Source organism: Lissotriton helveticus, chromosome 6 (assembly GCF_964261635.1).
Source record: "Lissotriton helveticus chromosome 6, aLisHel1.1, whole genome shotgun sequence".
NCBI classification, from domain to species: domain Eukaryota; kingdom Metazoa; phylum Chordata; class Amphibia; order Caudata; family Salamandridae; genus Lissotriton; species Lissotriton helveticus.
The window spans coordinates 2,056,676,379-2,056,703,428 of record NC_136067.1 but is presented as its reverse complement, the minus strand read 5'-3'; the positions used below and the strand labels follow the sequence as shown (position 1 = coordinate 2,056,703,428).

At 43.2% G+C, this 27,050-nt stretch overlaps 1 protein-coding gene across 1 annotated transcript in view; it reads right to left on the bottom strand.

Annotated features, from left to right (window-relative positions):
- GCKR (glucokinase regulator) overlaps positions 1–27,050 on the bottom strand; it is a 166,806-nt gene that overhangs the window by 25,800 nt on the left and 113,956 nt on the right. The window contains exons 12-15 of the mRNA XM_078650117.1: positions 14,977–15,074; positions 14,070–14,146; positions 6,806–6,902; positions 1,602–1,699 (exon numbers count right to left, since the gene is read on the bottom strand). Coding sequence (XP_078506243.1) covers positions 1,602–1,699; positions 6,806–6,902; positions 14,070–14,146; positions 14,977–15,074 — 370 coding nt within the window. The remainder of the gene's footprint in view (positions 1–1,601; positions 1,700–6,805; positions 6,903–14,069; positions 14,147–14,976; positions 15,075–27,050) is intronic.

Here is a 27,050-nt window from a genome sequence, read left to right as displayed (position 1 = left end):
AAACAGAAAGGGGTATAAGAATTGGCCCTCTGACTCTCTCAAATCAGAACTGTTCTGGACTAAATGACATTCTGATAGGAAGAGCTGGCTGCAGTAGGAGGAACTGCCAATCTACCTGTTGCTTTGTTGTGCTGGCCTGCTGCTTGCGGCTTCTGTCCTGGGAGTGAAAGGACTGGACTTTACTTTCTACATCATGCTTTTCAAGTTTCTCTAAGGGCTTGAGTTAAACTAGCCTCCAGTTGGAAGTCTCAGGGATATCAAAGACTTCATCCACATCTTGTTACCAGCACTATGACTCTTCTGCTGTGAGTCCTATGTTGCCAAGTGGTGCCAGTCCTGGGCCTTTGGAACTGAGTTGTTGTACTGTAACCTCAAGAAAAGCAAACTCTGCGCCACTGCCTGCAACAAATGGTCACCGCATGTGAGGAGCACGACGCATTGACCAAAGCGATATCGCAGCCCCGGCCTCACCAATGACATCACTTCACGCCGTCATCGACGCAGCTGCCTGAACCGAAGCCGAGAGCACCACTTGTGAAGAGCACAATGTACCGCCTCGGCGACATCGCAGCCCCTGGTGTACCAATGAAAACGACATAGGCTCTGACTTAATTTCTGACGCCGCTGCCTCCACCATGGTTGAGGGCAGCCCTTGTGAATAGCACGATGCATCGCCCCATCTCACTAGGCAGACTCGGGTCTGCTGACGACAGTGCTTCAGCAACAATGCATCTGCCTGTATTGGAGTCGTGGTCACCGCTCGTTTAGAGCTTGACACATGGACCGTTATAAAACAGGAGACTCAGTTCCACTGATGCCAACGCTCCTTACCTCGCCATCGATCCTTAACGCGTGTGCTCCAAGGCCTCAACGACTTCTGCCTGACTTTGGAACCGAAGCAGCCTCATCTTCAGGTTTCATTGCAAGGTCCCTGAGTCCTCTTCGCTTCCAAAGGTACTGTTTTGTGGGTCCTCCCAATGCCGTATCACTGAACTGTTGGATTTGTGTTGGTCATGACGCAGTGATAGCCCCAGTAGGGGCTATCAACCGCAAGGAACTATATTTTTTAGATATTTTTGCATAATTCATATCTTTACTTGTATATGTTTGATTTTTATATTTTTGGTCTTGAGTTACTCAGGTAAATATGGTTCTGTTCTAAACTGGTGTAGAGTACTTTTGTAGTGTTTTCACTGTGTTACTGTGTGTGTACAAATACTTTACACATTACCTCTGGGATAAGCCTGGCTGCTTTGTGCCAAGCTACCAAGGGAGTGAGCAGGGGTTATCTTAAACTGTGTGACTCCCTTACCATGACTAGAGTGAAGGTGCCTACTTGTACAGGGAGCAAGCCACTGCCAACTAGAGACCCCATTTTTAACACTAACCATCTTTTGATTCTACATTGTTTACACAGACAGGTCCCGACATAAAGTACAGCACTAATGCAGTTAATCCAGAAACACATACACCAGTCTGTATTTTCACATTCTTGTTTTAAGATGTAATCTCTGTCCACCTCCAAGACTGAGAGTAGAGAAAGAAGAGATGGGCATCATAAAGACACACAAGCAGAGAGGACAGACCACATATCACCTTACCGGGAGGTACTGTCCTGCAGTAGCATGAGAGATAGCTTGGACGTTGGATGTCTTCTCCTTGACTAGCAAGGAAAGCTTCTCAACACTGGCAAGATCATCTAAAGGAAAACAAGAGGAAGATTGTTATCAGTTATGAATGGAGCAACAGAGGAGCAACCGCAGCAATGCAGTGGCTACAGGCAGCCACAGTATGCCCACCATGGACTCCTCCAGGAGAGACAGACTAGGACCTGCAGTAATGCAGTGGTTACAAGTAGCCACAGTATGCCCTCTATGGACTCCCCACCTAGAGTGACAGAGGAATCCCGCAATAATGCAGTGGTTGGAGACAGCTAGGCTTTATTTTTTAGAGGATCCACCCAGGAGCAACCATGGTGCAAACCACAGGAACACATTAATTACAACCAGCTGGGATATGTGGTGCATAGAACCCACCCAGGAGCGACAGGGCGGAACCCACATAGCAGGTATTAGGAGCACCAAAGGTTAAGAGTGCTGATGTGAGAGTAATGCTGTTTAAGTAATATTATTAGGTGAGATGAGGGAGTGAGAGGAAGGTGAAGGCGCAGGGGTTCTGACCCTAGGACCCAGTAGGCCAAAACAGAAAAGAGGCTACAGGAAGACAAACTTGCCCTCTCTACCCTTCAACTGGACGTCCATGGCATAAGTGGGTACTCTGGGAGGGAGACGTTTAACAGCCAAAGGAGGTGAATCAATGGGAGAGGGATGGCACTCTGGAGGGAGCGAGCCAAGGGCAGAGGTTTGGGGAGGAGCAGATGAGACCCAGGACACTAACAAACTTATAAGTGGAGGTCTAGGCCGATTATAGTAATCAACACCTGGAAATGAAGGAGCAAAACACAACAAACTCGAACCCTGTCTTTCAATACACATATGCAATTATCAGCAACAAGGGCTTCATATCAAAATCAGACAAACGTCTCCGAAGTGGGTAGGAATGTCAGAAAACACAGGAACAGAGATCAATTCCATAGGTTCAAAGTTTTCCCAATTAATTTTTGTTTGCTCTTTGAAATGTCTCACTGCACTATTCTACTATTACAGTTAATAGTCCAGATATTCAGTTGACGCAAGCATCAAGGAGGTGTATACAGAGCCCAAAAATGCCTTAGGTATCAAAGACATACATGGAAAATTACTTCTGATATTTTCAGTTTCTTTAAAAGATACTTATTGACTGATAGTGAGAACACTAATGAAAACCTAGATTCCTCGTACCCACCCAGAAATGATTACCAGGAGGCTTACTGACAAGGAGTCTGGTTCATTGGAAGGGACATGCAGGTATTAACAAATTAAAAACCCTCAGCATATTCAGAATGAACACCCTGAGGGGCTACAGTTGAGGACAATAATCTACTTCCAGGTACAGCTAATAATGCCAGCTCTGGTGTACTTGAATTTAGCACCCTGAGGAGGATTTAAGTCAGATTTTAGAGCAGGAGTCTTCTGTAACTATTAGTTGGACCAAATTATATGGGGTTTTCACAGAAAGGTGAGTATTGTGTTCCTAACATCAAGGGATTTGCCCCCTCCCCCACAGTAATACAATTGTTAGAGGTAGGCATGGTATACCCTCTTCAGACTCCTTGCAGCAGAAGAGAACAAAAGAGCACCCACAGTAATGCGGTGGTTACAGGCAGCCAGGGTGTACCCTCCATGGACTCCCCCATGAGTGACAGAGGAGCACCCACAATAATGCAGAGGTTAGAGGTAGACAGACTTTATGTTTTAGAGGATCCACCCAGGGGTGACAGAGGAGCAACCAACAGGAGTACACTGATTAAAGGCAGACGGGGTATATGTTTTATGGAGACCACTTATATGTGACTGAGGATCATATTTGAGCGACAGGCTAGCTAGGTGGGCACTGACAGTGTACCCCTAAACTGGGGCTATGTCCAGTGCCCACATTTCATGGTCGAAATTCCACCACCTGACACAGTCGCAGGTGAGTTTCCAAAATCAGATTTTCACCCCCAGGGACTTCTACCAAGACTGAGGCAGCCATTTTGAGATAGAAATCTCTGCCTCCACGATGGAGGATTAAAAGGTGGCAGGAATAGGAATGCCACCACCACAGCAGTAGAAAGAAGTTCCATCAGAAAAACTCTTAACCTGTTTGACAAGTATGCTCTGCAGGGGGTTCCCTACTGGCTATCCCTCACTACTGAATGAGTATGAAGGAAGTGGGACATTAAGGTCTCCATGGGCAAATCTATACTCCAATACACTTGACAATCTCCAGTAAACATTCACAAATGGTGTGTTCCATCAAACATTGCAGTAAGTGTCTCCACAATGTCACAGTTTGGATCCAAAGATCCCTGAGCTGTGGTTTCTCCCATACAGGAACTACTGCCTTCACACTGCCAATAACACAACGTGACATCAGATTTCACAATCCATAACAGAACAAAACATCACATCGAACAACTTATCAAAACATTGAGACAGAATGTGATCGAACATGCATAATGTGAAAAAGTGCCTCTTTTGCATGGTTACCCCAATACATGTAGCCTGGTTCTAATGTTTCAAATGTAGTGCACAGGGTTCCTGCCAACCAGGTCCCCTGTGCCAGTACTCCTTCCCTAATAACAAATCCCTAATTGGCACTTCTGCACTCTAGAAGTCTCTAGTAGATGGTACTCTAAGTACCTAGGGCCTGGGAGCAGAAGAGGTTCCCCTGGGACCCCCCCCCCTCACTGGGACCATGGCATTGCCCTCGCAGCTTGCGTGCCCCGGGGAGGGACAAAACAACAAAGTCGACATGGCATCATACCTGGGTGAAATGCCAGCCAGCTCTACCTGTAGGTATAGGTAAATCACCCCTCTAGCAGACCTTACAGCTCCAAGGCAGGGTGCACTATACAACAGGTGAGGGCATATTTGCATGAGAAGATATGTCCCTACAATATTAGGGCCCATTTTCCTAATAGTGTAAGTGCCAGGGAAGCCATAGAGAGTATATGGGCTGTGAACTCGACAACTCTACTTCCACAGCACCATGATGGCTTCACTGAATATAGGAGTTTTTGGGAGCAAACTACTCCTTAAATAAATCTACACTGATGTCAGTGTGTGATTTATTGTACCATGTACTCAGAGGGCACCTCAGACGGGCCCCCTGAAAACCTACCAACCCTGTGGTCTCTGACCGGACGTAGGCAACCAGCCACCACGAGACATTTATCTTGACCCCTGGATAGAGAGCTCATGCTCTCTGGGACCAGAAAAAGTGCACATCCTGGGCAGAGGTGTCATGCCTCCTCCCCCAGGATGAGCCAGTGCTCGAAGAGGGGAGCGTCAAAGGCCTGCCGTCTTTGTAATGCAACACCCAGCCTCTGCTGCTAGCAGCAGATGGCAGCCCCTGATTTACACCCCCACTGTGGGCGGGAAAGCCGGCAGGGAAAATTCAAAATAATAGGAGTTGTGCCCACCTCTGCCAACCCCAACCTAAGGTGGGGGAGGCGAAGTGAAACACAACTTTCAGTTCCCGCCATCTTGAAGATGGGGAGACCCCTCCAACCAGGGCTAGGTCCATGCCTTCCTCCAACAGGAGGGTGGCATATTAGAGGGTGTAGTCAACCCAGGTGAGGTGCCCATTGGCTCTACCTGCTACTACCCTTAAACACCACCTACATTTCATATTTAGGGGGCTCCCCAGACCTATAACTCATATCTGCAATGACCTAAGAAGAAAGAAGACAACCCTGCAGAGAAGACTAAAGAAGACAACTGTTTTGGCCCTAGCCCTATAGGCCTTTCTCCAGTTTCTGCGAACTTGCAGCCAGCGTCCTCTGAAACCCATGGGAGGACTGCTGCATTTGAAAAAGACTCCAATCTCCTGTGGACAGAGGACCTGTCCTGAAGAAGCCCACTCCAAGGACTCCAGGTCCAGGCAGATCCGCGTCTCCTGCCCACTCTGCACCCGATGCCCACGGCCCGAGTCGGAGTGGCTCATCTGTGCAGTGAAGTCTCCCCAGAGATCCTGTCCTCATGTCCAGTGTTGGCTGACCTCTCCTGCCATCCACGATGGCCACTGCATTGTGAATCCAGAAGTTTCCTCCCACCTTGACCGGCTCCGGCAAGAAATCTCTGAGATCAAAAGGCACCCCTGAACCAAAAGCCCCTGGGCCTTGGTGAGCTGAACCGACGGTGCCCCTACTACCCCCTACTGCTCCCTATGACCCACCACATCTCCACTTACCTCTGCTGTCATTGGTCTTCCTCCTGCAACCTCCGGTGCCACCCCTGCAGCCTCTTTGCCAAAAGAAGAATCCCTATTGAAAAGCATTGGGTGCCCGACTTCAAATTTGCACCCGGCTGCTCCAGTGCGGCTGGTGGTGTTTGGTGCTGCTTTGTGGCCCCCCTGTGCTTAACCTAACCCCCAAAGCTTGGCCCCTAAAACCGATCTACTTACCTGCAAGCAGTGTGACTCAAGGCATCCACTGTCTCCATTGGAAAGAATTGGGTCGAACTCCAATTTTGACCTCTGCACCCGGCCGCCCTGTGCCGCTGGTGGTGCAGTGTTGGTACCTAACCGACACCTGGCCCTTGTTGACTTTTGACTCTGAAGACAGGATTTGTAATTTTAATACTTACCTGTTTAACCGCGATAATATTTTCCCCGTAGGATATTTCAAAGTGAAAAGTATTTTTAATTAAAAACTTACCTACCGGATTACAAATGCCTTGGTCTTAAAATAAAATACAAGCAAAGTATATTTTTCTAAAATTGGTCTGGATATCCTTCTTTAGACGTGTGTCCAATATTGATCATTTTTGTGAAACAAATGTCTTACAATCTTCTGTGTTAGGCCTAAGGCTGCTTGCCCACACTCCCACTAATACAGCACTATGAGTTTTACATTGAGCCCTGTAAATTTTGGGGAATCAGTGGACTCTGTGCACGGTAGAACCACCTGGTGGCAATATCGTATACAGAGCCAGCTTCCCACACATCATATATCACAAAACCAAAGCATGCAACATCAGATTACACAACGGCTAAAAATATCACTTCACAACTCTATGGAACGCAACATCAAACATAATGTGACATCACACAATACAACATACAACAGAAAACACCACATCACAAATCAAATAACACACTGTCACATCATGGCACAGCACCACACCACCGTCACTACAATACATCACATCATAGCACTCACCGTCCAGCGTGAAATTAAACAAAACCGTATCTGTCTCGGTCATGGAAGGCACAATGTTCTTCACAAAATCTTCATGGGAAATGGCAAACTCTGGGCCCTGGAGGGGGAAAGTGACACCTGACAGTTAAAATCAGTCATTTCTAAGGGCTGACACTAGACATGCTCCCTCCACACCCACATGCTGACACTAGACACACAAGAAAGAACGCCACCACCTCTCCACTCACCCTCAACATCCACGCACTGACACCGAAGAAAGAATGTTACCATCTCTCCCTCCACATCCATGCGTTGGCACTAGACACTAGAGACAAAAGAAAGAACGCAACAACCTTTCCACACTCCCTCCACACACATGCACTGGCAATAGACACAGAAGAAAGAATGCCACGTTCACTTTACTCTCCCTACACATCTCTGCGTTTGCACTAGACACCGAAGAAAGAATGTTACCATCTCTCCCTCCACATCCATGTGTTGGCACTAGAGACAAAAGAAACAACGCAACAACCTTTCCACACTCCCTCCACACACATGCACTGGCAATAGACACAGAAGAAAGAATGCCACATTCACTTTACTCTCCCTCCACATCTCTGCGTTTGCACTAGACACAGAAGAAAGAATGGTCTGTTCTCTTGCTGCACCCTTCACATTCACTTGCTGGCACTAGACAGAAGAAAGAATGCCACATTCTCTTTATGCTCCCACCACACCCATGCACAGAGCTTTTTTGTGTATCTGACAGCTTGGCACCTGCAAGGATTCCTAATGAGGCTGATGTATTCTCATATTTCTTTAGTTTACTCACTCTGGTGGCCATTCAACAAGACTCAGATCGATCTACCATGAAGGGGCGGTGGCCTCCGAACAAGCCCTCGAAAACAAATATAAATGTTACCAGACCTGCAGATCTAGTAACTTAAATATTCTACTCTACCTGACTGTAATAGCCTTGACCCATGAACTGGTCAAACATTTTGTGATCCCAGGCATATATTTTATTTCAGAGTCTCCTATTTCTTCATTATCACATATGAGAGCATCGTCAAATGAGTACAGCATGTCTGCTATACAAAAAGGTTTGATCGATTCAATAAACTAAACTTTTGCTCCATGTATAATATTAATCCAGCCCACATATATTTATTTATTTATTAATTAAACTTGTAAAGTGCAGCAATTGCCCGAGGGCATCTCGGCACTGAGAACGTGGTAGAAAAGAAGGTGTGAGAAGAGGTTTATTGATTGAACAGCCAAGTTTTTATTTTTCTCCTGAAGGCGGTAATTGTAGGACAGAATCTGGTGTCCTTGTCCAAGGAGTTCCAGAGCTTGGCTGTAGAAACCGTGAATCGACGATCGCCCCAAGAAGCGGTTTTGGTCCGTGGCACAGACATCAGGAGTGCATTGGTGGAACGTAATGCTCTGTTGGGGACATGAAAGGCTAGAGAGTTGAGAAGGAAGCGTGGTCCTTGCTTGCGGGAAGCTTTGTAGGCAATGCACAGTGCCTTAAACTTTTTACGGGTTTTCACCGCAAGCCAGTGGTAGCCTTTGATGACTTGGGCAATGGGTTTGAACTTTGGGGTTCCTGAGAGCATCCTTGCTGCGGCATTTTGAACAGACTGTAGTTTTCGAATTACTTTTTGCTGGGCATTGATAAAGAGTCCATTGCAATAGTCCAAAGAGGACATTACGAATGCGGTGACCAGTGTTTTTCCTGAGTTAGGGGGAAGGTAGGGAAGGATTTTTTTAATAGTTTTAAGTTTATACAAGGAAGCAGAGACAATTGTGTTTGCATGAGCGGCAAATGTCAATTTATCATCCAAGAGTATTCCAAGGTTTCTAACCTTGGTGACAGGGTTGGGCGGAGGACCTAAATCTGTGGGCCACGAAGAGCTGGGCCAAGTTGGGTAGAGCTTACCAAAAATCATCACTTCCGTTTTTTCGGAGTTTAATTTAAGGCAGTTAGTAGCCATCCAGTTACTGATGGCCAGCATGCCGAGCTGAAAGTTGGCCGCTATTTTCTCTCTGTTGTTCTTTATAGCCAGGACTAGCTGACTGTCGTCCACGTAAGATGTTAGGCTCATCCCATAAGACTTGATGACTCTCGCTAGGTCTGCTACGTAAATGTTAAAAAGCGTAGGACTTAGCGATGAGCCCTGTGGGACGCCACATTGTAATGTCATCTGGGCAGAACTGAAATTGCCCAAATTAACCGTCTGGGTACGGTTGGAGAGAAATGAAGAGAGAAGGTCTCTGGCTGGCTTTATCCTGGATGCCCATGGTGTTGACACGGTCGATCAAGGTATTATGATTGGCCGTGTCAAAAGCGGCTGACAGGTCCAGCAGAAGGAGCACTGCCGTCCCTCCTTGATCTAGAATGGTTCTTATTTCATCCGAAGCTTTAATGAGGGCTGTCTCAGTGCTATGATTCTTGAGGAAGCCAAACTGGGTGTCATCTAGTAGGTGATGATCTTCAATGAACTGGGAAATCTGTATGTTCATTAATTTTTCTGCCAGTTTGGCCGCAAAAGGCAGACTGGCAATGGGTCTATAATTTATAGGATCTTCAGGATCTAGATAGGGTTTTTTCAAGAGAGGTTTGAGAAGGGTGTCTTTTCAAATGGTTGGATAGATACCAGTGCAAAACATAGAATTAAATATGTTTGCAAGCGGGGGGGGGGGGGGGGCGATGATTTCAACAACTGGAATAAGTATTGCAGGGGGACAGGGATCGGTGGCCGAGCCTGATTTGATGGTGGTCATAGCATTCATTACTTGGATGGTATTGATCTTTTGAAACTGCCTGAAGGTAGGCTGGGACTCATCCGAGTGTTGAGAGGGTGGAAGCTTTTTAACACGATCCGAGAAGTTGGTATAGATATTGTTGACTTTGTCGTAGAAAAAGCTGGCTAGATTATTACAAAAAACTTGCGAGGGTGCAGGGGCGGTTTGTGAGGGTAAATGGGAGAGTTTGGATACAACTTGAAAAAGTTGTTTGTTGGAGTTTTTAGCTTGTTCAATCTGGGTGGAGTAGTATAGTGTTTTTTCTTGGAGAATCATGACTTTATATTTGGTGAGTTCGTTTTTATAGAGCAGTTTCTTATTGGTGGAGTAGGTATTTCTCCAGTGTCTTTCTCGGTTTCTGCATACCTGTTTTTGATCTCTGAGAGCACTAGTAAACCACGGGGTCGAGGGGGGGTTTCGGTTCTTTGATAGTGATTTTATAGGCACTAATTTGTCCGTGGCATTAGTTAGCCAGTGGGTATAATCTTTGGCGGCTATGTTTGAATCATTTGAGATCTCGGGTTGTGAGGTAGGCAGGAGTTCCAGAAGCTGTTGACTGTCGAGATCTTTCCATGATTTAAATGAGGCTGTGGCATGTGTCATGGTAATTGTGGGTGAGGGAGAATCGGGAGGGATTTCAAACATCACCGCATGATGGTCTGACCAGGCAAGGGGTAGGACCTCTTTTACCTTGATGTTTTTAACATTGGAAATATAGTATACCCAGAACCCCTGACTTGCCTTTTAGTTCATTACCAGCACTGTCATCATGCTGGGGGCAGAAATGTTTATTTGATCAAGTTTAAAAACGTTCACTTTTAATGAATATATTACTTAAGCTTTGTCATTCATAGACCGCACATTTTACATTAAAATGTCCATAAATATTTCCGCTGACATGCAGTTTTACTGATACAACTATTCAGCCTACAAACGATAATGTCTGGAAATCGGATTTTAGCAGATATTTAGCATTTGCACACCACCTAATAAAGTCTTCTGATTTGTTTTGATCCTATTAAAATCCTTGTTTCCATTACATGTTAGAACTACAATGTGCTTTCCTAACTGTTATTAATATAAATATTTGTACAGTTCATTTACAAGCTATTTAGATGTGTGTCAGGATAAACACTGACATCCTACAGGCTTTCATTTCACACTGTGTACCCTAGCATGATTGTAGACAATTAACTTTAAAAAAAAACCATCTTCCTTTGCAGTCAGAGAAAAAAAGTAAACACCAACCTCCAGGATAAAAGAAGCAGCAATTTGTAATAAGACATAAGCCGACATTTGACCAGGTCTGTGAACACATAGCAAACGTGACAAGATAAAAATTAGATTTAAAGGCAACTTTCTGAATGAACAGAGAACCTGCAATCTGCCACCTCGGGCTCCCTCTCTGGAATGGGCCAGTAGGCCATAATAATAGCTCGCCCTAATAAACTTTTACTCGCCATATCAAGTGGACGAGTAGATTTTTAAGGCCTGCAGAGGCTGTGGTCCACGGACAATTTACAAGTGCAGGTTTGCATAGCCACAGCATATTCGCGTACAGGAGTCCAAGCCTCCAGGTGGGCCCTAGGTGGCAAAGAACTGAAAGATGAATTATGACTGAATAAATACAGAGGAACGTGTGACATTCTTTACAGTGGAGTGTTCCAGCTCAGCCAGGCTGAAATGTTTAATGGCTTCGGAACGACTGATTTCTAAGACTTTCGTGTGTACTCGGCTTGCGTTGCCTTTGGCCATGTGTGGAAGATGGTGCCGGCAACAAGGTGTTTTCCAGTGTGGGAGGTGGACCCACATGACTCTTAACTATGATGAGGGCAACCAGAACTAGAAGTAGAAGTAATGAGTATAACAGGTATATTCAGATTCCAGGAATTTGGGTACGGAATAGGGCAACAGGGTGGGATGGAATGAGGCAGGAGGACGTTTTTTGTGTGCTGCTTGCTAGAAATGGTAGCTTCGAAGCACAAAGATGGAGAAAGATTGATACCTCTCAAGAAAAGGGTTGCAAACTTGAGTAAACAAGCTTGCCTTCATTTGAACCCAGCCGGGCCTACAATCTTACTGCGACATTGATCTTTGCGGAGTACAGAAAAGGTGTCTTTGTGGCTAGAAAATTGCCTCCACAAAGAATACATATTGTATGGGTGGTATTTCCATATTTTCTGGTGGAGAACACTCCCACAATTTCTAGCTAACCAATAGTTCTGCAAAATCAAAAGCAGTTCTTCTCTTAGACCCAGATTACAAGGTTGCTGTTTGCTTCTGGAAACCAGAGGTACTGGGAAGTGCCTGCGGGAGGCCTGTTTTAGGATTGCAGGGTGGCGTAAGGAGTTCAAGGCAGGTTTGAGAACGTCCAGGAGCAGTGTCGTCGGCTCCACCCTGTTGCTGCAGATGTCTGGCGGAGTTCGGGCTGAGCTGCTGCCCCCAGCCGTCTTCCTCCAGAGGTTTCATCGGGTGTGGATCTGGACCTGTTGAAACTGTAGTGGGTGGCTCAGCGACCAGAGTTACTTTTCGTGGTGGTGTAACGTGTTATCCCACCACTAGCTACCGCACTAGATGGGCTATCACTACTCTTAATCATATTAAATATAAGGTCTATCAGAGAACAGTAGCTCTCCTGAACCCCCTCACCTCAGCCTGATGCCTGCTGCTGGGCTGGTGTACACATCCATCAGATGTGTTGATAAAGGGTGCTGGGGGCAGCCACTACTTACAATCCCTGGGGACTACTACCACAATCCCTCTGCTTATTACTGCTTTCAGAGGTCAGCTCTTTAGATCTGCTATCCATCACTATTTAGGAATGGGCTGCAGCCCCCAGTTCTCATTAAAGATGGTATAGTAAATGCAAAGCAATTATCTTGATCATGGTTTCTTCATACCGCTTCCTGTGACATTGTATAAAGCAAAGTGCGTATGAGATGTCACGCTATATTTACTTCACATTACTTGAAAAAAGCTGCTAGACTTTGAAGAAATAGATAGCAAAATGGTACACCTACCATGTAAAACTGAAAAATATTCTGCAGAGTATAATAGTTAATTGCATGTAAATAAAAAGTAAATGTATGAATGTCTGTGTATCTGCTACTTTATCATGGGTGTGATAAGGGAAACCTTTATAGGGGCATAGTTGAACTTTAAACCGCATTCCATATCTGATATTGTGCTTATTTTATTCACGCAATTCGTAATGCACAACAAACGTAGTTGTTGAGAACAGAAAAATGTGCATCCAAACGAAAATGGTTCATTATTCTTTGGGTTTATGCAGGATATAGTAATTACTTGGTGTTGTGAAAACAAACATACAATGTAGAGAATTTTGTAAGAATTATACACATAATCAAGAATATTTCCACTATTGATCAAATATGAAAGTTGCCTTTTATTTGCTGGAAGCTTCTCAAAGCATTGTATTAATTGCACATTTTCTAGCAGCATAACCTCTTTTTGAAACCTGGCAAGGGAAGCAGGGTTTTGTGACCTTAGTGGTGCTAGTATTGTGTCTATAAATAATATCTTCCATTCAAGGCTATCCTGTGCTCCCTTAAGGGTAAGATCCTGCCACCTGCACTTTAGATCCGTTTTCGCTGTGAATAACAAGTATCTGTCTCGTGGTAATGGAAACACAAGGAGATGATGGACGGAGCGCTGAAACTTTTCAGACACTCACCCCAGTCACAGAGCTGGGTTGAATCCATTATCGTTCTTTAGCCCACTCTGCCACCCCAGTTCAGACATGGCCATATGCAAATCAGTCTGACCCTGTGCCTCATGGGAACAGTCCAGCCCGAACTGCCAAGCCATGTCTTCCCTGGACCGGAAACAACCATCCTGGGACCGGTTTCAGGGTAACACCCCTCATCTGCCAGGCTAGCTTAAATCCAGTGACAAAGTGGTGATGCTACACTGTTGTGTATTGAGAGAAGTTGTATATACATAGGTTGAGTTTACATGAATTTGACCTCCTAGCTCCACCTGTCTGTTGTCTGAAGAACGCCCTGGTCAGTTGAAATGACAGTTATCTTTGTTATTCTCCTTTTCTGTTTGCTACTATTTTGTTATTGAACTTTAGACTTCCCAACATGTTGTGATTTATTTTTAACATAGCTTTGTCAATCATCAAACCTGATTTGTCTACTGTGAAGCCATATGCAGTGTACACACGTATAATCCAGCCATGATTTGTAATGTTTTATTTGTATGACAATGCACGACGAGGCTTCTTGGCACTATGAGACTCACAACAAGGGTAAAAGTTCTAAAGCTCTATGGCACAGTTAGTGTAAGTTACAGATTAAAGGCTGCGTGATCTCTGGCATCAGGCTAAAAAGACCTCTGCAAACTTTTACTCTCAATACATCAAAAGTGCAAGATGTTGTTTACTTGCAATATCATGCATTAGAAGACTAACTTACTACTCTACTACTCATTCATAGATTCATTCATACCTTACCAGGGAGGTCAAGTCTCCTTCTTTGTTCTGCATCCCACTGTAGCCAGTGCTGATGAATCCCCGGACGTCCCTGTAGTCTGAGGACAAAGAAGTACAGAGTCAAGAAGTAAGTTTTGTTCAACAGTAGCCATTGTAGTCTCCGGCCCTGAATGGTACTAATTTGTGTATGGATGGATGAGCTCCTTGTGAAAGAGTCAAATGTTGCCACTTACAGTGAAGTTAGCCGGTGGCTGAAGTGGGCTGACCCATTACCCCAAGCTGCATACTTTACTGGGCTGAAGAAAAATGTGAGGGACACAACCACAGATGAATGGATGGATGGAGACAGCTGGCTGAAAACTCCTACATGTAGGTATGTTGTATATACCGTCTTAGTAATATCAAACAATTCTTGGTAATGTCAGACCTATAAAATTACAAGAGCAAAAATGAGAAGGGAGCAAATTCTGAAACAATCAGACAAAATAAAAAGTAGTTCAAGAAAGGGGAAGGAAGAGGAAGAAAAAGAAACTGACAATAAACGCCCAGGGGGAGCTGACCCGCGTATTAAAAATTAGAAAAGACAGCAACAAAAAACCTCACATTTTGAATGAAAAAAAGTCATCCAATTTTCTGTTTCAATTTAATCAAATCAAAACTATTAATTAGTATCTTTCACCTAAATTCCAAACATCTATCAAATATAATCTAAATAAAGCACCTAAAAATTGCACCAGGTCCTAAAACTTTGTTAAATATTTGATCATTTTTGATATGTTGGTTGTCTGATACAATAAGATGCAATGCAGCAATCAATAATGATGTCCAACATGTTATTCAATGTGGAGTCAGCTGCTTGGTTTCTCTGTGTCACATTCCCTGCATAATTGCTATAAACGGATCCTCTCATCTACCATGGTGTCCTTACCTATACCATATGTCGGGATACACTCCACGGCGTCCATGATGGCCATAAGTCCCAGCGTGCCCCATCCAAGGATGTACAGGTGCCCCTTCTTCTGCAAGCTTGTGAGAAAGCAAAGAGTCAGCATGGGACAAACAGCGTGGACCAGATTCTCAAAAAATGTTTTACATGTATTCATGTCGTCTTAGGCCTACGTTTTAAGAAAATGTTAGAGTTTTTTTAAATTCTCAAAGAATTTCAGGAATATTTTGGGAACATGCAACATTTATGCTATTCTGGAAAAGCTGTCTATGTTTCCTGTCTCTCCAGGTCACCTGCCCAAGGTCTTTTTGTTTCACCTGCTTCCATTATTTCTTATCTTGTTCGCAGTATTAAGGTTTTAAAAGGTAGGTAAACAGACTATTAATCAGAGTAAGGGGTTGATGGGAGCAAAGGGTTGATGACTGCAGATCTTACCTTGGTTTTAATGATACTTTTTTTAGAAAGCCATCTTGTCCATATAAAGATGATGTCTTTGGAGTGGTAAAGTGATAGAATGTAAGGAACATTAGGGTGTCCTACGGCTGGTGAGAGAAGGCTCCCTAATCTGGTGAGCACATCTTTGAGCATTGAAAAATACCTCAGAATAAGAAAGCCCCCACGCTTCTGAGAGCTTCTGGTGAGAGGGCTGCAAGATAGATGGAGCCAGAGATGCTTCCAGTATCTGTGATGCCAATCAGAAGAGGCAGACACGTACTGGCCAGTAGAATTGGTCCACCAGGAACTCTATTGGAGATGGGGCTCCTCTGGTGATGCCCACTCCGCAGTCAGATCCTGGAGATGGAGATGCTAGAGTTGTCCACAAAGACAGCAGAAGAACTTGGTGGTGGAGATCTAAGATCTCAAGGAAAGGAATAAACAAAATCTGAGCCTGTGATGTATTCCTATAGGTACTGTATCGATTCCCCTATTCCTGACCCTGGTTTGGTTAATAATTAACTAGCAGCCATCTAACGGTGCAAAAACCGTTATCTGATTAAGCCACACCACGGCACAGAAGCGCGTTATCTGATTAGGTCATAACGCATGCCATCTAATTAGACAAGCGATATTCCTCCAGCCCCTGATAAGGCATACGGAGTTCTCAAAACAAATCAAACCTACAGCGACCTGGGAAATTCCCATAACCATTGTTTTGATTTCACCGAGAACTTCAGCAAAAGAATGTGCGAACGAGCCCGTTCATATGACATCCTTATTGACGTATATATGTCCATCCTTACGTCAATCTCGGCACCTTTCAGGTATAAATATTACCGACATTGCCTTAAGCAAACACATGGGGTGGTGACGAGATCGGAGCAGCGAGACGTGCCGAGGAGCCCAGCAGAGAGCGAAGCCCACAGGCGCTGCCCCGCCTTCCTGACGCGCTGAGAACGAGACGCTGCCTTTCTCCTGCTGAGAAATCCAGCTCCGGCGCTTCCAAGCAGCCCTCGCAGGCAGCTGGAATATCAAGACCTGGGATAAGAGATACCAGCCCTCCATCATTCTAGATCTCAGGTACAGAACTGAATAACCCCTTGCAGAGAATTCTCGAATCAGTCCCTTGGCAAACAAACTTAACTTAAACTGCTACTTATCTACTCCCGCCCACGTATTAGGCTTAGGTCAGGTACACTGGGGTAGGCGTGGTTAGAAGCACCAGTTGAGTATGATTAGTCAAATGTATATATGTATGTATCTATTTTATCCATTTTAAAGTATCATATGGCTCAGAAACCATATCAATGCTTTTACAGTATTATTTTATAATTCTGTCTTTACTGTATGCACTTTACTTAACTACAAGTATCGCAATAATATCGATTCATTTCTCTTGTACGAGAAAAGAGACTGATCAATAAATACCATCTTTTATTGAACACGCCCGTCTCTTCCTTTTCTCTACAATCTGGTGAAACTAAGAATGCACTGAACTGACTGAGTAAAATAAGTTGTCTTTTGTTTTCACGCGACTCTAGAGATACACTCTTGATTAGGGGAGAGCAAAGTTGTCATGTTCTATGGTTGTCAGAAACTAAAACCCTTCTTGTCTATCCAGGGAGGTTAAAATCCTCCTTGCCTATTCGAGAAAGTTTCTAGTGAACTCTGAGCTAGCTGGCAAACACAAAACTTTAAGTCTAATATCGTCGGTAGAAGACCTAGTTAACCTCTGCCCTAGGTCTATACTATTGAAGATATTATTCCAATGCGCAGAGCCTATTGGGATAATAGGAACTACACTACATGGCGCCCAACGTTTGGATAGGCGATAAAACTAACGCAAGACATTAGAGTAACTCAGTCGTGCTTTTTCACACAGACCCCTTTCTTCCCATAATACTCCAAAGACGTCTGGAGTGGGTGAAAGGTCATATCCGCCAAACCTCGCAGGAGGAGACTCCTATGTATGGTTCTTGGTTTATTCAACGTTGAAGGATACACTGTTCCAAAATATTGTGCATCTAATCTTTGTTTCAATAGAAACCTGATCTGCAAATAAACAAAATAACCTTCTTGACAGTAGAATGTCAGAAACTGAAGAAGAAAGGGAGACAGTGAGACTAGCAGCTGAACTCCTAATAGCAGACAATACTCTGCTGGAAAATGACCCAGATGCAATACTCATCCCGGTCAACATAAGGAAATCTATAACCCTAAAACTTATAGAAAATGGACTGACACCAAGAGGTGGTACAGTCATATTCGTAATTGAGGCACACGAATATCGGCAGACAGAGGTATTCTATTCATGGATAAACTTTCCAGCAGCAAACGCTGTAACAAAGGACTTCCACTATTAGAGGAACCTCCTAGTGAGTACACTCCTTTCGAGGAAGTGGAAATACCACTCAAATTCCAAGAGCACCTGCTCTTGTTTCATGGCGCCCTAAAACATAATAATCACATCACCAGGCTCGGTCCACTAGGTAGACCAGGAGCAACGTGGCCGGTCCTAGCCGGATATACACCACATCCAGCCATTGAAGAAATGCCTGCACCAGAGCTTTTAGCACAGCTAAAACAATTAATAAAAATACATAGACAATTAGTCCAATATGTAATGCGGACTTCAACAGTCCAACCACCTATTAAAATTCCACAGCTGATCCCTCACCAGGGGAACACAAATAAAATTACACCTCAGAACATACAGTCCTGTTTAGGTAAAGTACCCGCAAAACGGGAACAAATTCCATTCTGGTTAGCACAAAAAATCACTCAAATAGAGGCGGTATTTCCGGATACCACCCCGGTTGAGAAACACAGGATTCTGACTATCTGTCTCCCAATGGGAATTGCACCACATGTGGAGGACTGTGACACTTGGGGAACAGTCTTTGCTTCCATTTACACAAAAACACATGGTGTTCCATCCATGTCAGTAATACCAGATGTGCTAAAACAGATTCAAGATGAATACGGTCCAGAACCCGCCTTAACTCTCGGTATGAAACTACTGAAAGATTTCAAGCAGGTCTCTGCAATATTATTAGCCAACATAAAGGGAGAAGCAGCAAATGTGGCGATTCGCCAGAGGTTAAAAGAGACAAATATAGCAGACCAACCATCTGAAATTGCCAGAATCATAGAAAAATCCAATGAAGAACTAGGAAGAGATAGTTTGGGTGGAATACCAGTGAAACCCCAACTAGTTGAAAGTCCTGAAAAGGTATTTATAAAAAATAATTTAAACAATCAAAAAAAGAGCTGGGATGGAAATAAACAATCCAATCCTAAAGAAAAAAGATTCCAGTCCAGAGGAAGGTCTCCTCGGCGGAGAGAAAGATCTCCTGATCAAGGATGCAAGTCTCCCCAAAGGGAGCCCTCTGTAAAAAAATACAACCTTAGAAATAGGGAAAATATAAAAAAACCTGATAGATATCAAGATATTGATACACGTCCCTCTCAATCTTTTCAGACTTCCTCGCAGAAATCGGAAAGAAGAGGACGATCAGAAAACAGGGAAGAGCACGTCAAGTCCAAAGACAAAGAACCTGCTCATCTGAATACAAAATTACAATTTCCAAAAAAGAAGGTAGCCAGTATTAAAGTAATCAACAATGCCGAGAATACTGAGGACACAGCTGAAAAACGGAGAATGGGCTCAGAGAATGCTAGACAGCGCAGCAGAAGTGAGCATAGCTCGCAAAGTCCTTATGAATCATCTGGAGACAGTGGACACGAATGAATACATTCAGGTGGAAACTGCAGATACCAGAGTTAGCAAACCTCATAAAATATATGAAATAACATTGCGTATAGAGGGGGATAAGACTAGAAAAATAAGGGGTCTATTTTGGGATAATCTCTCCAAGGGCTATGACATCCTTCTAGCTGAACGAGACTGGCCTCCAGAGTTTGTCAGGGAGTGCCCACATGGCGAAGAAATAATTATGCCTGCCTTCTCAAACCATATTCCAATTCATAAAAAATATACACTTGCAAGGAAGTGGGCAGTAGCTCAAGCCCCTGCCTTATATAAAAATCATGTGGGATGGGATGAGGACTCTCCTCCTCACAAAATCCAGTTAAAATCACAACCTACTGCACAGAGGCAGTACCCGATTAAGCAAGAAGCTAAAAAACAGGTAAAAGAGATCCTAGATCAACTTGAATACCAGGGGGTGATTGAAACTTGCACCTCACAAATGAACAACCCTTTGTTTCCTGTCTCCAAGCCAGACAATTCATATTGTCTTGTTTTGGACTACAGACACCTTAACTCATGTTGCAAAACATTTGCAGTACAAAACTCGCATAGTGCTGCACTAATGAATAACATAGTGCGCAAAAAATACAAAACCACGTTAGACATTTCTAATGGATTCTTTTGTCAAAATATAGCACCAGAGAGCAGATATTTGACGGCGTTCTCAATAAATGGCACGCAAAAAAAAATTCTGTTGTTTGCCCCAGGGGTTCAAGAACAGCCCAGGATTATTCTCAGCGAGAGTAACAGAATTACTTCAAACATATGATGACGAGGCATTATCTTATGTCGACGACATCTATCTAACAGATGATGACTTGGATAGTCACTTGAAGAGAGTGAACACCATAATACTTGGGTTCGCAGCAGAGGGTTACAAATTCAACTTTAAAAAATCACGGATTGCCCATCTAACAGTCCTGTTTTTAGGATATGAACTATCAAGTGAAGGCAAAAGCCTGGCCGACAATTTCCTAGAGAAATGTGCTGTAATCCAAGCACCTAGAACACTGAAAAACTTACAATCAATTCTAGGCTTCCTAAATTTCGGAAGAACTTACATCATAAATTATGCAGAGAGAATTAAACCTCTCTATGATCTAATAAAACCAGATTTTAAAAGAATCAACTGGACTCAAAAACACACAGAAATTTTGAGATCTTTACAAACAGATATGTTAGTTAAAACAAAATTACAAACACGTGACAACACATGCAACCTTGTGATTCGAGTCATCCCAGGAAGATGCGGATTCACATACCTCACCTCTAATGAGGGAGAGAAGGTACCAATAACATACAAATCACACTTGTACACAAAAGCTGAAATGAAATTTAGCCCAACGGAACAAATTCTGACCGCGGTACAGACTGCTGTAGCAAAGAAGTGGGCCCTAGCACAGGGTAAACGAATAATAATCGTGACACCTATACCAGCCCTAGAGGCGGTAACAAAGGCGAGCATTCCGAATGCTAAAGCACTCCATCCGAGGTGGATACAGTGGGCTAACTCTCTTGCTGCAACAGACGTGGTATACGAATTTGATCCTAATTTAAAAACACAAGAATTTCTCCAATATGAATTCGAATGTCCTCCGCCGACCGAAATTCTGCCTCTAGAACACTATGGCTGTATAATATATACAGACGGATCAGCACAACCCGCAGTGGGGGTAAGCAAGCTTACAGTGCTGCGTGCGCGATTGTTAAAGGTCGCTGGCACGAAGGAAAATGTAAACCTGTGGTCACTAAAACGCAATCTCTAGGAGACTGTACAGCTCAAAGAGCAGAACTACTGGCATTCAAGATGGCACTTGAAAATACCGATCGAGAACTCCCCACACTTATTGTGTGCGATTCGTATTACTGCGTCCAATCTTACAATGAATACTTGCAGATCTGGGTTCAGAATGGTTTTAAAGATGCAAAAGGTGGCACAATCAAACATAAAATGCTTTGGGAACAAGTAGTTCTTTTGCAAAAGGAACTACAAAAGACTCACGTGATACATACACTGAGTCATCAACGTGATGGCGTTCACGTTGCAGGGAATTCATTGGCTGACGAAGCAGCGAAGGCAGCAGTGCAAACGGCTTCCGTAGCTGCTATCACCCGGTCAAAAACAAAAATAGACAGCGAAATATTACAGGCTGTCAGCGCTACAGTAAAAGATGCGATAGAAACACTCCCGAAAGGCTTTCCAGTAAAGTACTCATACATAACTGATGCAAATAATGTTCCGTTTGCTCGAATCCCTGGAGTGGGGGATAGGGCAATTCCAAACATGGAACATAGGTTAGGACTCATCATAGCGGCACACGAAGGGCTTGCTTCTGTACATGCTGGCGTTTCAGCCACAGTATCATTATTAAAACAGAGATACTGGTGGCCACAAATGAGAAGACAAACAAGGAACTATGTTCTAGAATGTGAAACATGTCAAAGAATGAAAGTATCAACAGTGAAACGACCAGCACAGACGCACCTTCTAATCTCAGATAAACCATTAGCCTGTGTTTACCTAGACCACTGTGGTCCCTTACAAAGGGATGGTAACTATAAATATATCTTGGTCGCAGTGGATTAATGCACGAGGAGATTCATATGGTTGTGGCCCCAGCGATCGGCTGACGCCAGAACTGTTATAAAAGATTTGCGAGTCTTTATCGGCACATACGCAATTGGCATGCTACATTCTGATCAGGGTCCTGCATTTAGCTCTCGAGCTTATAAGGAGGCCATGACCAGCATGGGCATTGCATTGCGGTATTCTTGTCCATTTCATCCTGAGGGTAACGGAATCGTAGAAAGAAAAAACCGTGACATAAAGCAATCTATAACAGCAAAGGTATTAGGTTCGGGAGCTGGGTGGGTCAAACATTTAATAAGTGTCCAACGTAGTCTAAATAACCTGCCAAGGAATTTTCTGAAAGGGTTCAGTCCGTACGAACTATTGTTCGGGACTAGAATGATGATCCAAGATCTTGATAGTCAGACTTCAGTGGTTAAAGACAAAAGCTTTGATATCAAAGATCGTTTGGCTATTTTGCAGGACTTAAATGAAACAAGAAAAGACCTGAGCAACATAAAGTTGAAACAACAGCCAACAACCACTGAAGAGAAACCACCTGTCCCAGCAAGGCCTGTCTGGATTCCAAAAGTCGGGGATCTAGTCAGAGAGAAGATCGCGGTAAAGAAGGAATTTGGGCCTTCTTACAGAAAAGCAGTTCCTGTCTTGTCTGTCAACGGGACAAGATCAGTAGTACTACCGCCCCTTGCTGGTAAAAAGGAGAACCGAGTTGTATCCATCGACCTGGTTAAACCACAATCATGTGGCCGATAACAAACAGTAGGCCAAGTGGACTCCCAAGAAGTAGCAGAACACCAATGTTTGCTACGAATACAGAGGCTCAAACTGGAAGACTGATCACATTTGGAAAATCTACAGTGAATCAACAAGGACTATGCAACAAAGCAATGGAACTTGAACCTCTTAAAACCCAAATTAAAACTTTTCATCAAGAAACAACAACCTATGATGATGTAACTGCAGACTTTGCTAATGAAACAAAGCAAAATCCAAAAACAATTGGAACAATTGACAGAACAGCATCCGGCTACTTCATCAACTTCGATGATTCATCTGAAGACCTGAGTGAAGCAAAGAAACAGCCATCAACAAAAACTTTTAAAGACAAAGCTAAGGAACATTTTCAACAGCTGAAAGAAACCTATCTGATTTCTCCATGGATTGAATTTTGGGTGGCCTTCGGTGCATTTATCCTCATTCTTTGGCTCATCATGGTACTATGCTTGGGACATTTCATTGAAGGAAAATATGCTAAAATGGACACAGCAAGCCAGAAAATCAACTTGGTCCTTAAACCACACACATCTTCACACATCGAGAAAAGAGAACTTTCTTCAGTGAACTTCACAGCCAATCCTATACCAGGCGGTGTAGCATGGGACAAAACTGATTATGAAATCTATGGTCCGGTTGAAATCCTGAAGTATCCACACCAATTCAAGATCTCATTGAGTGACTTTGTAAAACCGAGCTCATTTGCTGATGATTGGGACTTTGAAAGTATTAATGATATGATGTCTGATCTTGTGATGTCTGCTAAATTTACAGAACATGATTATTTGCAGGGTTCGTCTAATTATGATCAGATGTTCTGCTACAACCACTATGGTAACCATTATCTACATAAATCTGCACAACCTAGAAATGTTTTAAATTATAACCAATGGGAACATTGTGCTACTCCTCCAAAAGACAGCTCAAAAACATTTTATGATTTTATGATAAATATTCATACTTTTCAGGGTTTAACACACGTAATGCAGAAACATTTTATTTCAAATTGTCAAATAAGACAGGTATGAAGACCATGCTTACAAACACAAAATTGATATATTCCGATTCATTCTTTGAACAAATGAATACATTTGGGTTTGATTTCTGGAACAATAATATTGAAGCAAAAACTGTTTGGGGTACAAGAGATTGGCAAGTACAAGGTATAGAATCATTGTTTAGAGCCTGCATGGTCCCAGAACAAATTATATTCTTGAATGACACTATTCAACAAACTACCTGTCTTGGCTTAGCCAAAATCAAAGATTTGAACAAACGGTCTATTCGAAAGCCAACAATGAACAGTAATAGCTCTATAGATGTTGAGATAGACGTAAACCATATATTAAACCAAAACAGAACACATCCTGAATGGAAAAAATGGTTGATCTGGCCCACAGATACAAATAACTGTCAAGACAGATTCCTGAACAAAAAACAGGGGTTCACATTGACTAGGCCAGACCCTAGATATTCCCAAAGACAACATCCAGGGATAGTAACCACCTACAGCGTGGGCAAGCTCTGCCTTCAATGGCTACGAACGTCCACACTGGCTGAAATTAAGCAACACCTAACTTTACTTACAGAAGGTGCTGACTTGCGTGATTTCATATTGGGACCACGCAAACAGCGTCAAAAACGTTTCATAGCGGCCTCTATATATGCAGCTTATAACGAAGTTTGGAAAGTAACTCAAATTGAGACCGCAGAAAAAATACGGGAAATTGACCGTATTAATTTGGAAAAATCACTTTCTGTGGTGGACAATGGGTTAATGACTCTGTCCTCCAGAATATATTCTCTGGACAGCATTGTGTCTTCAGCAATCGATATAATATCGCAAGACTTACTGATGTTACAACACGGTCAGTCCCAATTGCGTTCTATTGTACAGCTTGGCTGGACGTTACAAAATCTGCGTTCTGGCTATGTGCCTTGGCGTTTAATCAACACAACGTCATTATTTAATATCTTTAACCTTACTGATAAACAAATCAGTTTGGCACAGAAGGGTGCTGACTATACAATTCTGAGCATTGAAAAACTTGAGAGATTACCATTGACAATGTCAGAACGACCTGTCATTGAATGGATAATACATGGAATAATAAATATTCCGATAACTACTTTCCAGTTTCAATTCTGCCAAAAATATATACAGGCAGGCCAGTATGAAAGGTTGGGTAAAGGATACATTAAGTCAATATGGAACTTGCCCTATACACACGAATGTGTCAGTAATAAAGGCCAGAAAGTGTTTCTCAGTGGCGATAATTGTGCAAGATCACTAAGCACTACACTTCTGTGTCAGGGTATTAGTTTGCATGGAGCCTGTGAAGGGACTTCAAATAACCTTTCATGTTACCAGCTAGGCACACCTGCAACACGAATAGAACCATTCTTTAGGAGACTCTCGAACGGGAGTTACATTCTAATAGTAGATCGCAGATGTTGTAGTTTGCTGCCTGGAAAACCTTATCTCATAACCGTGACTAGGAAGGTCATGTGCTGTGAACGAGTATTGTTCCCTAACGATTCTCCAGACAGGGAGGCAAGGTTATGGCCAGATTTGAAAATTGCTTCTATTCGAATAGATACTTTAAGCAGAATGAAGACTGTGCTCCTACAGACGCCGACCAGGCTCACGTCATCAAAAGAAACGTATGATCTCCAAGTTGCAAGGACAACAGAAGAGATTCATTCATTATTATCAACTAATTCCCCCATACATTTCGCAGAAATACTGAACGAAATCTTAAATATTTCTGATACCACTGGTGTCTCCAGTGTATTTAAAGCAGTGTTTTCGGGTGCTTTAACTCCATTCAAAGCCATCCTGGGTATTTTTCCAGACTTTGTCCATTCCATTTTTGGCGGACTTACACTCCTTTTGGGACTAGTAGCGGGTATTCTATTTTTGATCCTGTTATTTCGCTATGGCAAACCATGTCACAGACAAAACACCTGTGACAAGGGAAGAAATGATCCTAGCCATTGGCTACCGGGACCGCATAACTAAAGTCCTTGGACTAGCACGGCTTCGGGACCTGAACATGACTTGGTCTCTTTCATTTAGACCAATGTGGCAAAGTTGTGTTATGCCTGTATTAAGGTGCTTGCTATGCGGCGAAGAATGCGTGTTGGACACCTGTCTGGCACTACTATCGGATGTGCCAATGGACGCAGATACCTTGTTGGGTCCGGTAACGGCTCATGCATTGTGCTGTCCCCAGCGGCTACCAATCCTGATGACGGCATTCGTGGAGACTTCACCACTACGATTGAGGGGTAGTGAAGCACAAGATGAAAGCAGCATCGATCAGGTACGACCTTCAGTCAGCTATGCTGATCAAAACATCAATGGAGGCAATCATGCTCAGGCTCATGAATGCATGGTAACAACCTTTTCCGAATTAGTGGAACTTACGCAAGAAGCTGTTGACAGTTTTTTCAACAGTCTAAACGATATGATGTTTTCACCAGAGCAGCAGGAATAACTTTGAGCAAACTAGAACTCGGAGTTCCCTACATCCTGAATTTGGCCTTCAACATTTAAAAAGCGATATGAAAAAAAATTTCTCATCAGTTTTTCAGACTGCCAAAAACCTTTTTTCCCAATTCAAAAATATTTACGATTTTGGGACACTTATCTTCTGCTTAAAGTAGACATTATTCTTAGAGAACTAAATTTCTATTTTAGGTAGTCACGAGACATTCGCTATCCTCTAGCACTATTATACATAACTTTATGATTGTGATGAAATGGTCTGGCACTTTTTTTCTGTATTAAGAGCCATTTCATGTGTGGTTTTTCGCATTTATTCATGCTGAATTTAGAAATATGTGTTATATGTTTAGCATTAGTAGACTGCTTGTGCATATAGTACACGTGATAGTACATGTGATTATGTTTCAAAATTTTCAGGATACATATGAATGTATTTTGGGGTGGTACGATATACACAAACGCTACTGGGTTCACTATGCCTAGATTTGTAAATATGGACATAGTCTACATGGAGTGGGTGTGATGTATTCCTATAGGTACTGTATCGATTCCCCTATTCCTGACCCTGGTTTGGTTAATAATTAACTAGCAGCCATCTAACGGTGCAAAAACCGTTATCTGATTAAGCCACACCACGGCACAGAAGCGCGTTATCTGATTAGGTCATAACGCATGCCATCTAATTAGACAAGCGATATTCCTCCAGCCCCTGATAAGGCATACGGAGTTCTCAAAACAAATCAAACCTACAGCGACCTGGGAAATTCCCATAACCATTGTTTTGATTTCACCGAGAACTTCAGCAAAAGAATGTGCGAACGAGCCCGTTCATATGACATCCTTATTGAGGTATATATGTCCATCCTTACGTCAATCTCGGCACCTTTCAGGTATAAATATTACCGACATTGCCTTAAGCAAACACATGCGGTGGTGACGAGATCGGAGCAGCGAGATGTGCCGAGGAGCCA